The following is a 17,135-nucleotide window of genomic DNA, read 5'->3' as shown; positions in this document are numbered from 1 at the left end:
AAGTTCTGGATGCAATGCCAAGGCCTCACCCTCAGGATCTGTTGCTGCTGCTGCCGGATGTGGTACTGTTGCTGCTGTTGCTGCTGTTGCTGTTGCTGCTGTTGCTGCTGCTGCTGTTGCTGCTGCTGCTGTTGCTGCTGCTGCTGTTGCTGCTGTTGTTGCTGCTCAGGCAGTATGGAAGCTGAACGGACGCCTGCCTGGACGCCCTGGGCATTCAGTGGAGCCATGGTACCTATCATGGATGTCTGCTGCAATGTCTGGTGTGAAAACCTCCAAAGAGAAGAAGTCCAAAGGTCAAGGCACAGGGCAGGGAAAGGGGGCGGTACAAACTCTGGGTCCCTGACCTGAGAGAAACTAACAAATCATTGCATTCATTCCTCTTGGCACTAACCAGGAGTTCTTCTGGAGTCGAACAGACTTGTAGGTCAGGGAATAAGGCACAAAGACAATACCCCATTTCAGTGTCTCATAACCTTAATAGTTAGGAATTTTTCAATTCTGTTTTAGCTATTTCTCTCCTATGAAAAACAGTCTCGACACAGGACAGTCATTCAGTAAACACTCATCGAAAGTTTTTTGTTGCCGGGTGCCAGTGGCTCACGCCTGTAATCCTAGCTACTCAGGAGGTTGAGATCTGAAGAGCACGGTTCAAAGCCAGCCCAGGCAGGAAAGTCCATGACACTCTTATCTCCAATTAACCACCAGAAAACCCGAAATGGTGCTGTGGCTCAAGTGCTATAGTGTTTGCCTTGGGCTGAAGAGCCCAGAGTTCAAACCCCACAACCAAAAAAAGTTTTTTGTTGTCTCCCCAGTAACATTTCAAATTTTTCTCCTATTCCTTATGCCATCTCTACTGGAATCTACATACTCCTGTGACAGCTGGGCTCCCTATTGCTTCTGTTTGGTTTTTTTTTTTGGTCAGTTGTGGGGCCTGAACTCTGGGCCTGGGCACTATCCCTCAGCTCTTCAGCTCAAGGCAAGCACTCTACCACTTGAGCTACAGCGCCACTTCTGGTTTTCTGGTGGTTTATTGGAGATAGGAGTCTCATGGTCTTTCCTGCCCAGGCTGGCTTGAACCTCGATCCTCAGATCTTGGCCTCCTGAGTAGCTAGGATTACAGGAGTGAGCCACCGACGCCTGGCAAAGATAATTTTTTTTTTTTTGTCGGTCGTGGGGCTTGAACTCTGGGCCTGGACACTGTCCCCAGGTCTTCAGCCCAAGGCTAGTGCTCTACCATTTGAGCCACGGCGCCACTTCCAGCTTTTTCTGCTTATGTGGTGCTGAGGAATTGAATCCAGGGCCTCATGGATGCAAGGCAAGCACTCTACCACTGAGCACCCTTCCCAGCCCCTCCCCTATTGCTTCTTCTTGTCCTTCTTTCTCCTCTTTACAATATTCATCAAAACTATCCATCAAAGGCCAAATCAAGCCTTACTTCCTTCATGAACCTTTCTCAGGTGACTCAGGTCCACACTGACAGTATAACAGTATTCCAGTTTGTGTGTGTGTGTGTGTGTGTGTGTGTGTGTGTGTCTGCGTGTCTGTGTGTGCGCACGAGCATGTGCGCACATGCACGCGTGTGCATACGTACCAGTACTGGGGTTTGAACTCAGGGCCTGGATTTAGCTTTTCTGCTCAAGGCTAATGCTCTATCACTTGAGCCACTGCTCTATTTCCAGCTTTTTGCTTTGAACTGCTCAGCCTTCTGAGTAGCTATGATTACAGGTGTGAGTTACCAGTGCCCATATAGATTTATTTTATTTACACTCACTGTATTGTATAAATAGTTCTCTGTGTAATCGTTTTACTTGTGAACTCTAGTAAAAGTTCTTTGTGGTAAGGGACTCTGGTTTTTCTTTGCTATTTCTCTTCACCTTGGTGCTAGCATGTTGGCAGTGAATTTGAGGCTGCAGAGCCTCATGACAGTTACCAAGTCATAACTAAGGTTTGGCTAACATTAACTACCCTGGAGTTGAACTGCTTAATAACATTTTGATGACTCTTTATCATGTATTCTATCTATAAATCCCAGATCTTTTCTTATCAGAATTGAATAAATGATTTCTTCTCTCTGAGCCTCAAAGAAATGTTAGGATAGTAAATGTGAGGCTATCAGTCTCCAGGGTCCTTTCCAATGTCAGCCTTTTGTGGTTTCAGGTTACGTGACCAGGCAAGTGTTCCTGATGTCTCTAAAAGTCTAGACCAGTCCGATCACCTTCAGGCACAGATTTTCCTAAATCAGATACTCTCTCATACCTTAGTGTTCCTTCCCAGGCCTTCACTACTATGAGTACCTTTGAGTGGAGGTCAGTCCATGTCCATAGGTTGGGGCTTGCTGGTGCACATAGCCACTGGGCCGCTGTTGCAGATGGCGGGTAGGATCTACAAGAGTAGGATTGGTAGAAGGGTGGGTGCTCTGATAAGGCTGGCTGGAGTAGCTGGGGGGCACCATGGTACCTGCAGGGCCTGTGTGTTGCTGTAGTCCCACATGAGAAACATAAGAAGTATAGCCCTGGAGGGAAGGAAGGGAGGAGTCAGGGTTATGAGTGTGTGCAGCTGCCTGTTTCCTTATCCCTGAGGATCACAGTTCCAGGCTCTTACCTGGGAGGTCTGCAAACCATAGGAAGAGCTGGGAGTCATCTGATGGACAGATGACTGACCCAACATCCCCTGACTCTGCTAAAGGAAGAAAAGGAGAGAAAACTCAAACTCAGGAAATACTTTCTTCTCTTGTATCTCCCACCCTGGGTGTTCTTGTGAAAAATCCCAAGTGTCTCCTCAGTCCTGGGACCCACCAAAGCCCCTCTCCCTGACAGCCCTCCCTATTGCCCCTCTCACTATCTTTGCCTGGAGCTGTTGACGAAGGCGCTGTCCCTGGGGCACTGTAGGTTGCTGCTGCCGGTACACAGAGGCCTTATAAGAGGGTTCTAGGCCCATGACGCCAGTCATAGTTGTGGGCAGCACTCCAGGGTAAGTTGGTCGTGTTGGCAGCTTCTGCATTGGTAATCGCATAGGGCGGTATGGGTCGACACGAGGCCCACCTGGAAAGGAAAGCAGATTGGCCTCTCTGGGTTCCTCATCCTTTCAGCCCTTATCAGAATCCTATTCATCCACATTCCCCAAAGGAGGGAGGAATGATCACGTGACTCCACCTCTGCTTGTGGCAGGTACTCACCTGCAGGTAGTGGCTGGTTCTGGGTGTACAGGCCTATGGAGCCCTGCCTGTAGCTGAGGTGGGATATGGAGCCAGGATTTGCATGGTGCAGAAGGTCTGGAGGCACTGTCACACCATAGGGGCCACTTCGACCTGAGCCCATGCCATAGTCCTACATGAGTATACAGAAAGAAGTGACTGGGTTGTAGAAGAGTGGGGGTGGGTGGGGGAGAATGGGGTGAAGGAACTACAGTTATATGGTCATTTTTAAATGTTGTCCTGGGGCTTCAACTCAAGGCCTGGGGCTGCCTCTGAGTTTTATTGCTCAGGACTAGCACTCTACTACTCGAGCCAGAGTTCCATTTCTGGCTGCTTTTGGTGGTTAACTGAAGATAAAAATCTGCCTGGGCTGGCTTCCAACTGCAATCCTCAGATCTCAGCCTCCTGAGCCACCAGACACCCAACTATATGATTAATTTTTATCCTGATTCTACTGGCACCCACTTCCCACGTGCTACCATGCCTCTAGTAAACCAGAAACCCTCCCTTTTCTACTGTGAACAAAACCATCATGAGTGAGGACTGGGGGAGAACTGTGGTGGAGGTGGCACTGGCCTCTGTCTTGATGGCTGGCTGGCTGCGTTTCTTGCCCTTGGTGGACTTCTTCTTGCGTTCCTCAGTGCTGGGTGGAGCTGTCCCTGGTTTGTCAGTTTTGGGGGGCTCAGGAGCCTTTTTCTCAGGTTCTAGCAGTGTGGGAGCTGGTGGCTCTTCATCTTCTGGAGGCAGTGGCAGTGGCTCTAGGTAATAAGCTCGAGGCCGAGGCCGCAGGTGTGTATGGTAGAGCAACAGTCTCTGCTGCTCCTCTCCCCGAGCCACTCGCCGGTCCACCCGGACAGTGCCAAACCAGCCCCAGGAAAGTGGTGCTGATGGCTTCAAGCCCTCGAATAGGTCCCAGGGAGAGATCTTTTGTTTGGTAGAAACCTGTAGACCCTGCTCCAGAAAATGAGAGACAATGAGCTATGAACACTCTGAACACAGAAGGTAGGCCATAAGAACTTGTAAAGGGAGCAAAATATCTGATGACCATTTTAATACAGGAAAAAGTTTCAGACAGGGGTGATAGAGAAAAGACATACTCCAGCACATTGATACACTTACCTGCAGGAAAGAGCATTATGTGGAAAGAAAGCAAGGCCAGAGAGGAGAGATATGGAAGGGAGAAATGAAGCCAGTAGAGAAAGATGCAGCAGAGGCAGAGGGGGAAGAAGCAGAGACAGAGGCACAGAACAAGGTGAGAATAGACAAAGGAAGAGAGCAGGAAAGGAGAGAACTGACATTCACATAAGACAAAAATAGGAAAGGACAGAGAGAAAAGAGAGAAAGGGAAAGAGAAGGCAGGGAGAGGGAGAGAAGACGGGGAAAGACTAAAGACTGGCAGAGAAAGGCAGAGTCAGAAACAGAAATAAAAAGAGTTTGGAAAGAGAGGCAAGTGGAGAAAGATAGAAAAGCCAAAAGAGAATGAGGCAGAGACAGAGGCAGACACACATGGGAGAGGAAAGAAAGGGAGAGAATGTATATATGAAGGAAATGCACTTTGGGTTTTAAAGTCTACACCCTGTCTGTCCCCTCTCTACTGTACACAAAGAAAACAGTTAACTCAACAAATACTGCAACTGACAGATGGGGAAAAAAGAAAACTGAGCAGAGATGGGTAGGTGGAGGACAGAGACATACACACAGAGAAAAGAGATATGGTGTAAGTGGACTGATGGATGGGATAGGAGAGGAGGCAGATGGGGGAAAAGGAAAGAAGGGGTGCAAGGTGCCAAGAGTGGTGGCATGTGAAAAGGTGGGAGGTGAAGGGAGAGACCAAGGAAAGAAGATGGAACTTCAAAGAGAGGGAGACGAAAGGAAAGCTAGGAGATTCTGAAAGCTCAGAGAAAGTTTGCAGATTTCCATGGACTGAGCCTAATGAACCCTGAATCTATGTGAGCTGGAAGTTCCCTCACAAAAGAGAAAAGAAGCAGAGAACAAGGGAAGATAGCAGAACATGCCTCCTTCTTGAAGATGGAATCGAAGCCAGCAATTTTGTTGCCCTTGGTGTCGATAAGGGAACCCTGTGGCTCACAAGTGATGACATCTCGCGTCTGCTTGGGCAGTGGCAGAAGTTGGTGAACCTTTTCCAGACTGTCTGACTGGCATTCCCCCAACTCCTTCTGCAGGCACAAGAAGACAGGACAAGAGTTCAAAGATAGTGGTTGGAGGTGTGGTTCACTTAGTTGGTAGGACTCTAGCCAATGAGTGAAAGCATCAGGTACTGGGTTCAAGTCTCAGTCTCAGACAAAAAAGTTCAGATAGACAAAAAGAAGGCTGGCATGTCTCAAGTAGCACAGAACCTGGCATAAAGAAGATACTCAGAGCCAGGCATGGTGGTACATGCCTGTAATCCTAGCACTTGGGAGACTGAAACAGAAGGATAGAGAGAGGCCCCAACTTGAGCTATATACTGACAACCTGCCTCAAAAACCAAAAGGAGGAGCCGGGCCCTGGTGGCTCACGCCTGTAACCCTAGCTACTCAAGAGGCTGAGATCTGAGGATGGTGGTTCAAAGCCAACCAGGACAGGAAAGTCCATGAGACTCTTATCTCCAATTCACCACCAGAAAACCAGAAGTGGCTCAAGTGGTAGAACACTAGCCTTGAGCTGAAGACCTCAGGAACAGTGCCCAGGCCTAGAGTTCAAGTCCCATGACCAACAAAAAAAGAAAAAGAGAAAAAAGAAAACCAAAGGAGGACTGGGAATGTGACTTAGTGGTGGAGTGCTTGCCTAGCATGCATGAATCCCTGGGTTCAATTCCTCAGCACTACATAAACAGAAAAAGCTGGAAGTGGTCTTGTGGCTCAAGTGGTAGAGTGCTAGCCTTTAGCAAAAGCAACTCAGGGACAGTGCCCAGGCCCTTAGTTCAAGCCCCAGGATTGGTTTAAAAAGAAAAAAAAAAGGAAGCTAGCCACTGGTAGCTTGTGCCTATAATCCTAGCTATTTAGGATGCTGAGATCTGAGGATCATAGTTTAAAGCCAGCCTGGATAGCAATGCTAGCAAAACCCTTGTTTCCGGGCTGGGAAGACGGCTCAGTGGTAGAGCGCTTGCCTTGTATGCCAGAGGCCCTGGGTCCAATTCCTCAGCACCACATAAGCAAAAAGAAAAAAGCCGGAAGTGGCGCTGTAGCTCAAGTGGTAGAGTGCTAGCCTTGAGCTTAAGAGCTGAGGGACAGTGCCCAGGCCCAGAGTTCAGGCCCCAAGACCAGACCCCCCCAAAAAAACAAAGAAAAGAAACCCTTGTTTCCAATTAACCACCAAAAAATCTAGAAATGAGAAACCAAAAGCTAGAAGTAGAACTGAGGCTCAAATGGTAGAGTGGTAGCCTTGATCAGCTGAGGGACAAGACCCAGGCTCTGAACTCAAGCCCAGGACCAACACACACACACACACACACACACACACGCACGCACGCACGCACGCACACACGCACGCACCTGCTAACCAAGAGCAGACACACAAAACTTGAACTAAGGGCCTGGGCACTGTCCCTGAGTTGCTTTTGCTAAAGGCTAGCACTCTACCACTTGAGCCACAAGACCACTTCCAGCTTTTTCTGTTTATGTAGTGCTGAGGAATTGAACCCAGGGATTCATGCATGCTAGGCAAGCACTCCACCACTAAGTCACATTCCCAGTCCTCTTTTGGCTTACGACAGAATAAGTCCATGAGGCTGGCTAGCAAATGCAAAGCCAGGGCAGCAGGAGCTGACAACCAAATACTCAAGTACCCCAAAACCATGCCCTTGTCTCTTCTGCTCACCTGCAGCTTCTTCACCAGGTTCATGTATGCACGTTTGTTTTCTTCCATGCTGCCTTGTGAGATGCTAGACATGTCTGCAGCCAATGTCCCATTGATGAGCACACTCAGCATGTCCAGCACAGTAGTAAAGAGTTCACTGTGTGAGTGGAAAGCCAGGAAGAGAACCAGAGAAGTCAAAAGAAAAAAGGGACTGGGGAAGGTCATAAGCAGGTAGGGGAGAGGTGCTTGCTATGTTACCCCAAGGACACCAAGACCCTGGGGGAATCTAGAGACATAGAGCCACCCTGATTTGAGTGGCTTATGCAGCTAGCATGGGTGTAGGGGGCTTCTCCAGAGTCCAGTACTGCAGGGCAGAGCAGGGCAGGGCAGGGCAAGGCAGGGTGCGTACTTGTTGGACTGCATGTCTACAGTGCCACTGATGATGATCTCCAGGAGGAGCACGGCCCACTCTGTGGTCTGCTGGGTGCTGCGCTGCACTGTGTCAAACATACCCCCCACCTGCCAGGGCCACAAGTCAGTCAGATGGCTCACAGGCAAACAGCCAGTGCTTAAGGAAAGTTAAGTTAGAACCTGAATGGGTGGGAGTTGGAACCCAAGGCTATGTCCCATCATTTGTGCCTATGATTTGCAACATAATTCTTAGGCCAGCAGCTGAATTCGATACCTCTGAGCCACTATTTCCTTATAAAGAGTTAGGAGTTGAACTAAATGATTTCCAACATTCCACTTGACATCCCATAATGGATTCCTAGTATTTCTAGGGCCCCGTTAGACTATCAGATACTGAGCCAGGCATTGGTGGTTCAAGTCTGTGATCCTAGCTCTTCAAGATACTGAGATCTGAGGATCACAGTTCAAAGCCAACCTAGGCAAGAAAGCCTATGAGACTCGCATCTCCAACTAAACTACCAAAAAAGCAGACGTGGAGCTGTGGCTCAAGTGGTTGAGTCCTAGCCTTGAGCAATAAGGCTCAGGGACAGTGCCCAGGCCCCAAGTTCAAGCCTCAGGACTGACAAAAAAAATCTCCACTATTGAGGCAGAATCTCTGCAAGGATCCATTGTATGCAACCTATTGGACCCAGACCACAGGGATTTGGTCCCTTCATCCACTTTTAGTCTTTACATCCTTTAGGAGAACAGAGTTCATATTCAAAGACCCCCCTCCAAAATCTGGGACCTCCATCCTCAACCCTGCCCTCCCCAGTCTGGGCTTCTTTACTGACTTCCAGCCCTACCCCTTGTTTCTCCCCAGCTCCTCCTCACCAGATTGAGCCGCAGTTTGAGTGCCTCATGCATTAGCTGTTTTGGTTTGCAATCATCTAAGTACTGGTTCTCTCGCCAATTAGTCACAATCTAGAATTGAAGCAAGGGGTTGGAGGCATGGTTCAGGTGGTAGAATGACAGCCAATGAGTGAAAGTGTAAGATATTGAGTATGAATCCCAGTCTCAAAAAAAAAAATAGAATTGAAACGTTTATCATGCATCTCAGGGATTTTCTCATTTCTATTCCAAAGCACTCAGTGTGTGTTGATCAGAAAGTAATGAGAGTTTCAAGTACACAGTGGCTTCTTAGGTGTGTCCTTCCTCATTATGCTGCTACCTCCATGACCCACAGATCCATACCTGGTGCACCTGGCTATGAAGGGAGGCAAGGAGTCCTTCACGTTGTTCATCCTGCCCTTTTAGACATGTCAGCACCAGGGATAAAAAGGGCTGCTGGCTTAACAGGGACATGCTAAAAGGAAAAGAAAAATAGAAAATGGGAGGGGAAGGAGGAGGAGAGGAGACAGTGGGTCAAGCAATTTCTGACCTCATTTCTCCATGTCCTAGAGTCTATGTTTATTTCTTTCAGTATTCATATTTGAACTTAGGGCTTTGCACTTGTTAGACAGGCACTCCATGACTGACTTAAGCTATACCACTAAGCCCTATTTGCTCTAGTTATTTGTGAGATAGGATCTCACTTTTTGCCTAGGCTGGTCTGGATTGTAATCCCCTAATTTATGCTTTCCACCATAACTGAGATGACAGGCATGTCCCATGAACATTGCTTGCCCAGGATGACCTAGAACCATGATCCTCTTGAATTCTCCCACATAGCTAGGATAATAGGCTTGTGCCACAGCACCCAGCTATTGTCTGAGATGGGGTCTTGTGAGCTTTTTGCCTGGGTGGTCTTAAATTGCTCTGCTCCCAAACTCCATCCCCTGAGTAGGTAGGAGTGCAGAAGTGAACCATCAGCAGGCTCAGACTATTCTCTTAAGATGTGACCTATTATTCTTATCTATGCCACTCTTATCCTCTGATTTTTCCACTTCTCTGGAATGTCTACTCTCAGTCCTCAACCCCAAATTTTATTCTTCCCTAGTCCAGCCTTGTTTCCTTCCTACTCCTCAATCCTAGGCTCTTAAGCCCCTTTACCTCTTCTGCTTTTGTCGATCACGTTCTTTGCGGGAAGAGGAACCTAGATGCTGACCCTTCTCCAATTCCTCCCCAGCAGCCTTTAATACATGCCCCTGGACTGAAGTAGGCAGTTTGGCAATGAGGGGGGCCACCAGCCATACACCAGAGCGTTCTAGAGAGCTGGAAGACAGAAGATATGGGGTTAGAGAGGAGTTTGAACAATTTATTCTCTCCTTTCATCCCCCAGCATCTTCTTTACACAGAGACATCAGTCATACTAGCATTCTAAAAGGATGAATCTGGACATGTTTCTGCCCAACCTGAGCACAGGTTTGGTTTTGCTGTTGCTGGGCATGTTGTTTGCAGTGCTTCCAGAAGATGACCCTGTCTCAGCTGACTGTTGGAAAACTTCAATTGTGGCCTTGGCAATGTTCTCTAAGAGGGAGTTCATCTCCTGGAAAGAATAAAAGTCATGGAGGTGATAAAAAATAAATAAATAGCTGGGGGAAAAGAAAAATAGATGGTAGGAGAGATGGGAGATTAAGAAAAAGAAAAGCAATCTAGGGAGGTTGACAAGAAGGTAGGGATCACACTGTGGGAAGTTATGTCCTCCAGCACCTCCATATTTCCCCACTGTCTTCCCTTCTGCACACCTCTTTATGTCTATGACCATAGAAACAGTTTCTTCCACCACCACAACCAAGCTACCCCATAGCTCATAACTCTAACACTCCCAACCCATTTTTCTTATCATCCATTCCACATGTCTGCCATTTCCCAGCCCTTGTTATTTCACTTAGTCAAGAGTGCAAGTGTAGGACCTAGATTCTTATATAGTAGCTACCCACATTAACACACGGAGCTGGAAGTGGGCAGGGGAAAATGAAGGCCTTGGAAGGCACTACTCACATTGTTAGGTGTCTGCTTGATCATAAGCTGCAGCTCCAACGAAGACTGGCGCATGGTCCACTGGTCCAAGTTCTGTTGTAGAATCCCCCACCACCCATCCTCAGGTCAGTCATCACTGTATCACTTCCAGTTACAAACATCCTGTGGCCAATTCCCTACCTCCCATGACCTTGAATCACAAGATCCCAGAGGCCTAAAAGGGACCTCTATACTCCTCTCTTTAGGAAAGACCACATTGAAATAATTCAGAATTCTTTAAAACTTGGCCTATTTTAAATATGATTCAAGAAAGATTTCTCTTGATTTTTCTCTTTGATTCCTAAAGTTCTACTTAATGCTTAACCTTTAAATCCTTGACGTTAAAGGTTGAAGCCTGCCTCTGTTGTTTTAGATCAGCTGCTCAAAGTCCCTTACAGGAAAATCTTTCAAAGTCCTATGAAGCTACTGTTAGCCAATCTGCCTTCAGCACTATGTCCTCTGGGCTAAAGAGACCTCATTCCTTTACTTTTTCCTCCATTGCCTTAGTTTTTCACCCGAAAAATACTGAGCCAGCAGTGTGATTAAGTTTAAAAGGGGGGAGGGTACAGCCGTGTGTCAGCAGCTCATGCTTATAATTCTAGCTACTCAAGAGGCTGAAAGCTGACAATAGTAGTTCAAAGCCAGCCTGGGCAGGAAAATCTGTGAGACTCATCTCCAATTACCTACCAAAAAGTCTAGAAATGGAGCTATAGAGTTCAAGTAGTAGAGTGCTAGCCCTGAGCAAAAGAAGCTCAAGGATGTGCCCAGGCCCTGAGTTCAAGCCCCAGGACCATGCACACACCCCCCACTCACACACACGGTGGTACAGGCATACTGAGGTTCACAGACTGAATCTAAATTTACTAGCTATGTGACCTTGAACAAGCTAATTAATCTCTTCAAACCTATTTCCTCATTGGTCAAACAGAGATACTCAGAGCCACCTTCTAGGTTTTTAAAGACCAAATGGTAAAATGTATGCACTGTGCAGCATCTGTGCTCAAAGTATATCCTCAATAAGTAATCACTATTACTACTCCATTACTCAATCACAGCCCAAGTGTCAAACATATAAAGCCAAAAAGTAGGCCTCCTATTTGCTATGCCTCCCACTGCTGAGCTGCACTCCCTCCTGATAGCTGCATGTTACCTAACCATTAGTTTCAAGGATAGGCTATATTGGATTTACTAGAAACAATGCTGCAGCTGTTTCTCCTCTTCCCTTTCTCCTACATCTTTGTTGTTCTTCCTGACTCTTCTCTCTTCTTCTCATTTCCTAGTGTTTCTCCCCAAATGGGGACCCATTGCCTCCTTCAGGACCCCTATCACTTTGGCCTACCTGAAGAATACGCTTAATGCGCTGTCGCTGGGGATTTTCACCATCCTCATTGTCCAGCAGTCGATGTGGATAACAGATGAGCTGCATGAGACGCTGGGCCTGGGCGCTACTCAACACTGGATCTTGCAGGTCATTGCTGTCTTCACATAATGACTTAAGGCAACGTTCTCCTACCCATTCCTGAGGAAGATGATAAATCAGGGAGACTGGGGGAAAACAGCATGTAGGCAGGAAAAAAGGGATGTGCTGAGGGGTGAATAAGGGATCTGATGTATAGTAGAGAGGTGGTGTGATCATGGGCTGGGAAACAAGACTATATTATACAGAGGCATTTAGGAGGTGGGGGGGAAGGAAGGTGAGACTGACCTGTTGGCAGATGCTGCGCAGCACGTACTTGGCATAGACATCCAGACTGGCTGTCTCCACAGAGATGTTGCGGCCACCCTGCCTCCGACCACCACTGCCACCCCCTCCCTCCTCTTCTGGAAGTTCTTCTGTTCCTCCTGTCACAGTGAAGCCTGAACCCTTCAGTTCCGCATCCCCTGTGGTTCACGGGTGGGAGATAGGGAGAGCAGAATGAGATCAGAACACTGTGTGGAGAACCCACCCTGGCCCACAGAGGCAGAAACTCCCCCAAATGATGCTCTATGGGACAGAAATACTTCTCTCTCCCCCCCAAAGGTCAGAGAGACCACCTTCGGGAGGGAAAAAGACTGCCCCTTGTAGTTTAGCTGGCACTCCACCCTATACACACTTCTGGCACCACTCCCTTCCTACCCCCTTACCAAGTACAAACACAGCCTTGAGAACAGCAAACACAGCTCCATCCACAATGCGGTTCTGGGAGGCAGCCAGCAGGTGGCGGTCACAGGAGGAACGGATTCCGACTGCAGGCTTGTCTGGAGAGGGAGCTGAAGTTAGGGGAAGCAAGAATAGAAACAGTGGGACAGAAAAGCCTCACTTTCTACTGCTTCCTAGCTCCAATCAGGGTCACTTACTTCCATCAGACTGGCAAGGATTGAGTTGTGGTGTCTTGAAAAGGTGGAGGAGGATGCGGCACGTAAGCCGAGCTCCTGGCTCAGAGTCCTGTTCACTACAAGCTAAAAGGAAGAAAAACAAGCAGATCTAGCCAGCTGCTGGTGACCCACACCTATAATCCTAGCTACTCAGGAGGATGAGATCTAAGAATCCTGGTTTGAAGATCTACAATACTCTTATCTCCAACTAACCACCAAAAGCTAAATAGAGGTATGGCTCAAGTGGTAGAGTGCCAGCTTTGGGGGAAAAAGCTTAGGGAGAGTGCATGGGCCTGTGTTGAAGCACCAGCAATGGAAAAAGCAGTCCTGTAAAGAGGAAAGGAGGAACTGAATTAATGAACTAACACCATCTCTGTGTGTATGTGTGTGTGTCTGTGTGTGTATGTTGAAAAAGAGCATAAAGGAGGAATACCAGTAAGATGAAAAGAGAAAAGGCAATATAATACTGAGAGGTAGAGCAAAGAATTGTCATGTAGTTGAAAGGTCAAAAAATGGAAGGGCCATTGGGACTGGGGCATTGGCTCAGTGGCAAGCATAAGTTCAATCTCCAGCACTGTACAAACATGCACATGCACACAAATGTAAAGCTCAGGGCTGGGAAGGTGGCTCAGTGGTAGAGTGCTTGCCTTGCATGCATGAGGCCCTGGGTTCGATTCCTCAGCACCACATAAGCAGAAAAAGCTGGAAGTGGTGCTGTGGCTCAAGTGGTAGAGCACCAGCCTTGAGCTGAAGAGCTGAGGAACAGTGCCCAGGCCAAGAGTTCAGGCACCATGACTGGCAAAAAAAAACAACAAAAAAAAACAAAAAAAAAAAACAAATGTAAAGCTCACGGCTACAAAAGTAGTGTTAGAAAATAGGCCCCCTGCTGGGTGTGGGTGGCTCACCCCTGTAATCCTAGCTACTCATGAGGCTAAGATTTGAGGATCATGGTTCAAAGCCAGCCAGGGCAGGAAAGTCTGTGAGATTCTTTTTTTGTTTGTCCTTTTTTTTTTTTTGGTCATGGGTCTTGAACTCTGGGCCTGGGCTCTTCAGCTCAAGGCAAGCGCTCTACCGCTTGAGCCAGCTCTACCGCTTGAGCCACAGCACCACTTCTAGTTTTCTTTTTTTTTTTTTTTTGTCGGTCGTGGGGCTTGAACTCTGGGCCTGAGCGCTGTCCCTCAGCTCTTCAGCTCAAGGCGAGTGCTCTACCACTTGAGCTACAGCGCCACTTCCGGTTTTCTGGTGGTTTATTGGAGATAGGAGTCTCACGGTCTCTCCTGCCCGGGCTGGCTTTGAACCGCGATCCTCAGATCTCAGCCTCCTGAGTAGCTAGGATTACAGGCGTGAGCCACCAGCGCCCGGCCCACTTCTAGTTTTCTAATGAGCCACCAGCACCAGGCATCTGTGAGATTCTTTTTTTTGTTTTGTTTTGTTTTTTTTTTGGTCCAGTCGTGGGCCTGAACTCTGGGCCTGGGTGCTGTCCTTCAACTTTTCAGCTCAAAGCTAACACTCTACCACTTGAGCCACAGTGCCACTCCCGGCTTTTTTTTTCTGCTTATGTGGTGCTGAGGAATCGAACCCAGGGCCTCATGCATGCAAGGCAAGCGCTCTACCAATAAGCCACCTTCCCAGCCCCATCTGTGAGATTCTTATGTCCAATAAACCACCAGAAAACTGGAAGTGCATTGTGGTTCAAGTGGTAGAGCGCTTGCCTTGATCTGAAGAGCTGAGGGACAGGGCCCAGGCCCACAGTTCAAGCCCAGGACTGGCAAAAAAAAAAAAAAAAAAAAAAAAAAAAAAAAAAAAAATATATATATATATATATATATATATATATATATATATATATATATATTAAGCCAGGCACCGGGTGGCTCACGCCTTTAATCCTAGCTACTCAGGAGGCTGAGATCTAAGGATCTTGGTTCAAAGCCTGCCTGGGCAGGAAAGTCGAGGAAAAGTCTGTGAGACTCTTACCTCCAATAAACCACTAGAAAACCAGAACCGGAAGTGGTGCTGTGGCTCAAGTGGTAAAGCGCTAGCCTTGAGCTGAAGAGCCGAGGGACAGCGCCCAGTCTCAGGGCTCAAACCCCATGACTGACAAAGCAAGCAAGCAAGCAAGCAAGCAAGGAAGGTAAGAAAGAAAATAGGCCCCTTCCTGCCTGAGAGGCACCAAAGTACTGACTTTCTGGTGATGGTCAGAGACTCAGCAGGATATTCCACAAAAGGGATGGCCATGAGGTACATACTGAAATGTGGGGTCCTAACATTCTAGAGATTGCAGATTGGTAGTTTACCGGCATTGAGGAGTGAAGGGATGGCAGCACAGCGAATCAGATCTTCTAGGAGCAAACACTGGCGAGCAATGAGGATGGCAACAAAAGTAGCCAGAGAATCATGAAAAGACAGGTCACTGACCTAGAAGGAAGAGTAAGATACCATGGCTGGGTGTGGAGAATGGGCCCCCACTCAATGTACCCTGTCACCACTCTACTCAACTTTGACCCTCCACAATGATTTTGATGATCATTGCCAGACCTCTGCCCATTAACTACTCCACTCCCCAGAAAAACCCCACCCCAAGGCTCACATCTACATTGCACAGGAGATCGTTGAAACCACAAGTGCCATTGTTCGAGGAACAGCACAAGGCCTTTAGTACTCCTAGCCACTCTGCACTCAGTGACTTGCAGTAGCCAGTCAGCTCTGCACACAAGATTGCGATGTCATTCACCCTAGAGAAAAGTACAAATGCTCTTAGGAAAAGCCTTTCTCCACAAAACCTTAGAGTCATTCATTTTTCAGCTCTGCCTAAGTAATAATCAAGGGTATAATACCTCCCAGGTATGTTATCCCTCCCAATATCTGTCAGGAGCATGATGTCTATTCCTCATTAAGAACATCCCATACCTGTCAGGGTCATGGTGCCCCACACAGACATGCATAAGAGCATTGCAGACAAAGCTGTAGCGATTAGCAGGGTTCTCACTAAGACTCTTGCCCAGCCCTGTGTAGGTGAAGGTGTGAGCTGACGGGTTCTCTAAGGTATCAATCATAAACTCAGGTGCCCAACGCATATTGGATTCTGATGGCTCCACATTGCAGTAGATGGTGTTCTTCACCTTTGAGCAAAAGTCACTGCAGGGGTTGGGGAAATAACAGTGATAAAGAAATTCTGGTGAGGTAAGGGATGGCCAAAAAGGGGGAAAAAGAAAAAAAAAGAGTGAAGGATGTAGGGACGTTGGGACTGGGACAAGAAAAGGGCACTGGGCCACAGCAGACTGGGCAGGAAAGGAACCATGTGAGAATAAGAGAGAGGGGCCTTTGAAGGCAAGGAAGAAGGCCCACTCTTAGGCAGCCACATGGAGGACACAGTCCATAAGTGCCCTGCACAGATGGCAGGTCATGGGCTGTGTTCTGCTCCTGAGGTGGGTGGTAATGGGAAGGAGATGGGAGGAGGTCCCACTCTCTATCCCTTACCTCCTACCTCTCTTACCTGAAGAGTTCCCCAAATTTGCTCTTTAAATGGCTACAGGAGGTGTACAGATCATAGAGATAAGCAAGGATACAGCGTTCTGCAGACGAGCCATCAGATCGGTTCATCCCATGCTTCACTACGCCACATAGCCTATCATGAGAGGGCAGGGTTGGGGGGTTGGTGGCGTGGCTCAGTTGGTAGAGCACTAGCCAATGAGCAAAAGTGTCAGGTACCGAGTTCGAGTCCCGGTCTTAGACAAAAACAAAAAACAAAAAACAGAGATGGGCCGGGGGGGGGGGCGGTTAGGGTTGGATCAATTGGTGGCACATAGGGACCAGGACACAAAGGCCCTTGATAACCTTCCCCACCTCAGTAACAAGCAGGCCAATCAGCATTTGTCAGAACCCCGTGTTGCAGTTACTTTGAAGCTCTGGCTTACCCCTCAAAGACTTGGGCCATCTGGTCCTGGTTGAGAATGAGGCAGGCGTGGTAGTGCCGCAGGACAGCCACAATGCACAGGCACAGGCTGGTAGTGTAGCTGCCCACCAGATCGGAGGATTTGAGGAGCAGCTCAGCCTCAACTACACTCAGCTCATTCAGCAGCTAGCAGGGTGGATGGAAGCAAGACATGAGAAGAGGATCCTTACATTATCCACAACTTTGCCTTTCTGTGAGAAACCTGGCAAAGGACAGGCCTGAATCCCTTCCTGCTAGAGCCCACTCAGGACATAAGGGCCTTGTTACCATGTGCCACTGTCCTTGACTCAAACCAATCTCCAGGACAGAGTTTTATGAACTAACTCCACAGGGGAGAGGGCAGTTTGTGCCCAAGTTTCCAATCTGTCTCTTGGGTCTCCCCAGGGAACACTTAGGTCTCTTATCCTTGCACTCTTAAAACTGATATTCCATTTCACCTGTGCTTCGTCTTTTAGCCCTTCCAAATAGCCAGGAAAAATGGCT

The 17,135-nt window shown here is 47.9% G+C and overlaps 1 protein-coding gene across 6 annotated transcripts in view; it reads right to left on the bottom strand.

Moving 5' to 3' along the window:
* Positions 1-17,135, bottom strand: part of Med12 (mediator complex subunit 12) — a 29,912-nt gene that overhangs the window by 1,268 nt on the left and 11,509 nt on the right. For 3 of the 6 annotated variants that reach the window (XM_070040284.1, XM_070040285.1, XM_070040287.1), the window contains exons 20-42: positions 16,615-16,778; positions 16,194-16,325; positions 15,608-15,835; positions 15,288-15,432; positions 14,995-15,115; positions 12,680-12,781; positions 12,467-12,580; positions 12,048-12,223; positions 11,682-11,861; positions 10,325-10,396; positions 9,736-9,869; positions 9,434-9,595; positions 8,636-8,747; positions 8,276-8,365; positions 7,401-7,510; positions 7,013-7,148; positions 5,209-5,370; positions 3,770-4,144; positions 3,176-3,326; positions 2,839-3,041; positions 2,602-2,679; positions 2,295-2,512; positions 30-270 (exon numbers count right to left, since the gene is read on the bottom strand). In XM_070040284.1, coding sequence (XP_069896385.1) covers positions 30-270; positions 2,295-2,512; positions 2,602-2,679; positions 2,839-3,041; positions 3,176-3,326; positions 3,770-4,144; positions 5,209-5,370; positions 7,013-7,148; positions 7,401-7,510; positions 8,276-8,365; positions 8,636-8,747; positions 9,434-9,595; positions 9,736-9,869; positions 10,325-10,396; positions 11,682-11,861; positions 12,048-12,223; positions 12,467-12,580; positions 12,680-12,781; positions 14,995-15,115; positions 15,288-15,432; positions 15,608-15,835; positions 16,194-16,325; positions 16,615-16,778 — 3,606 coding nt within the window. The remainder of the gene's footprint in view (positions 1-29; positions 271-2,294; positions 2,513-2,601; positions 2,680-2,838; positions 3,042-3,175; positions 3,327-3,769; positions 4,145-5,208; positions 5,371-7,012; positions 7,149-7,400; positions 7,511-8,275; positions 8,366-8,635; positions 8,748-9,433; positions 9,596-9,735; positions 9,870-10,324; positions 10,397-11,681; positions 11,862-12,047; positions 12,224-12,466; positions 12,581-12,679; positions 12,782-14,994; positions 15,116-15,287; positions 15,433-15,607; positions 15,836-16,193; positions 16,326-16,614; positions 16,779-17,135) is intronic. The other 3 variants (XM_070040288.1, XM_070040289.1, XM_070040286.1) reach the window with 3 other exon arrangements.

Source organism: Dipodomys merriami, unplaced genomic scaffold, assembly GCF_024711535.1.
Source record: "Dipodomys merriami isolate MVZ:Mamm:240054 unplaced genomic scaffold, mDipMer1.0.p SCAF_3, whole genome shotgun sequence".
In the NCBI taxonomy this organism is placed as follows: Eukaryota; Metazoa; Chordata; class Mammalia; order Rodentia; family Heteromyidae; genus Dipodomys; species Dipodomys merriami.
Note: the sequence above shows the minus strand (reverse complement) of the source record. Positions and strands in the feature narration are given on the sequence as shown.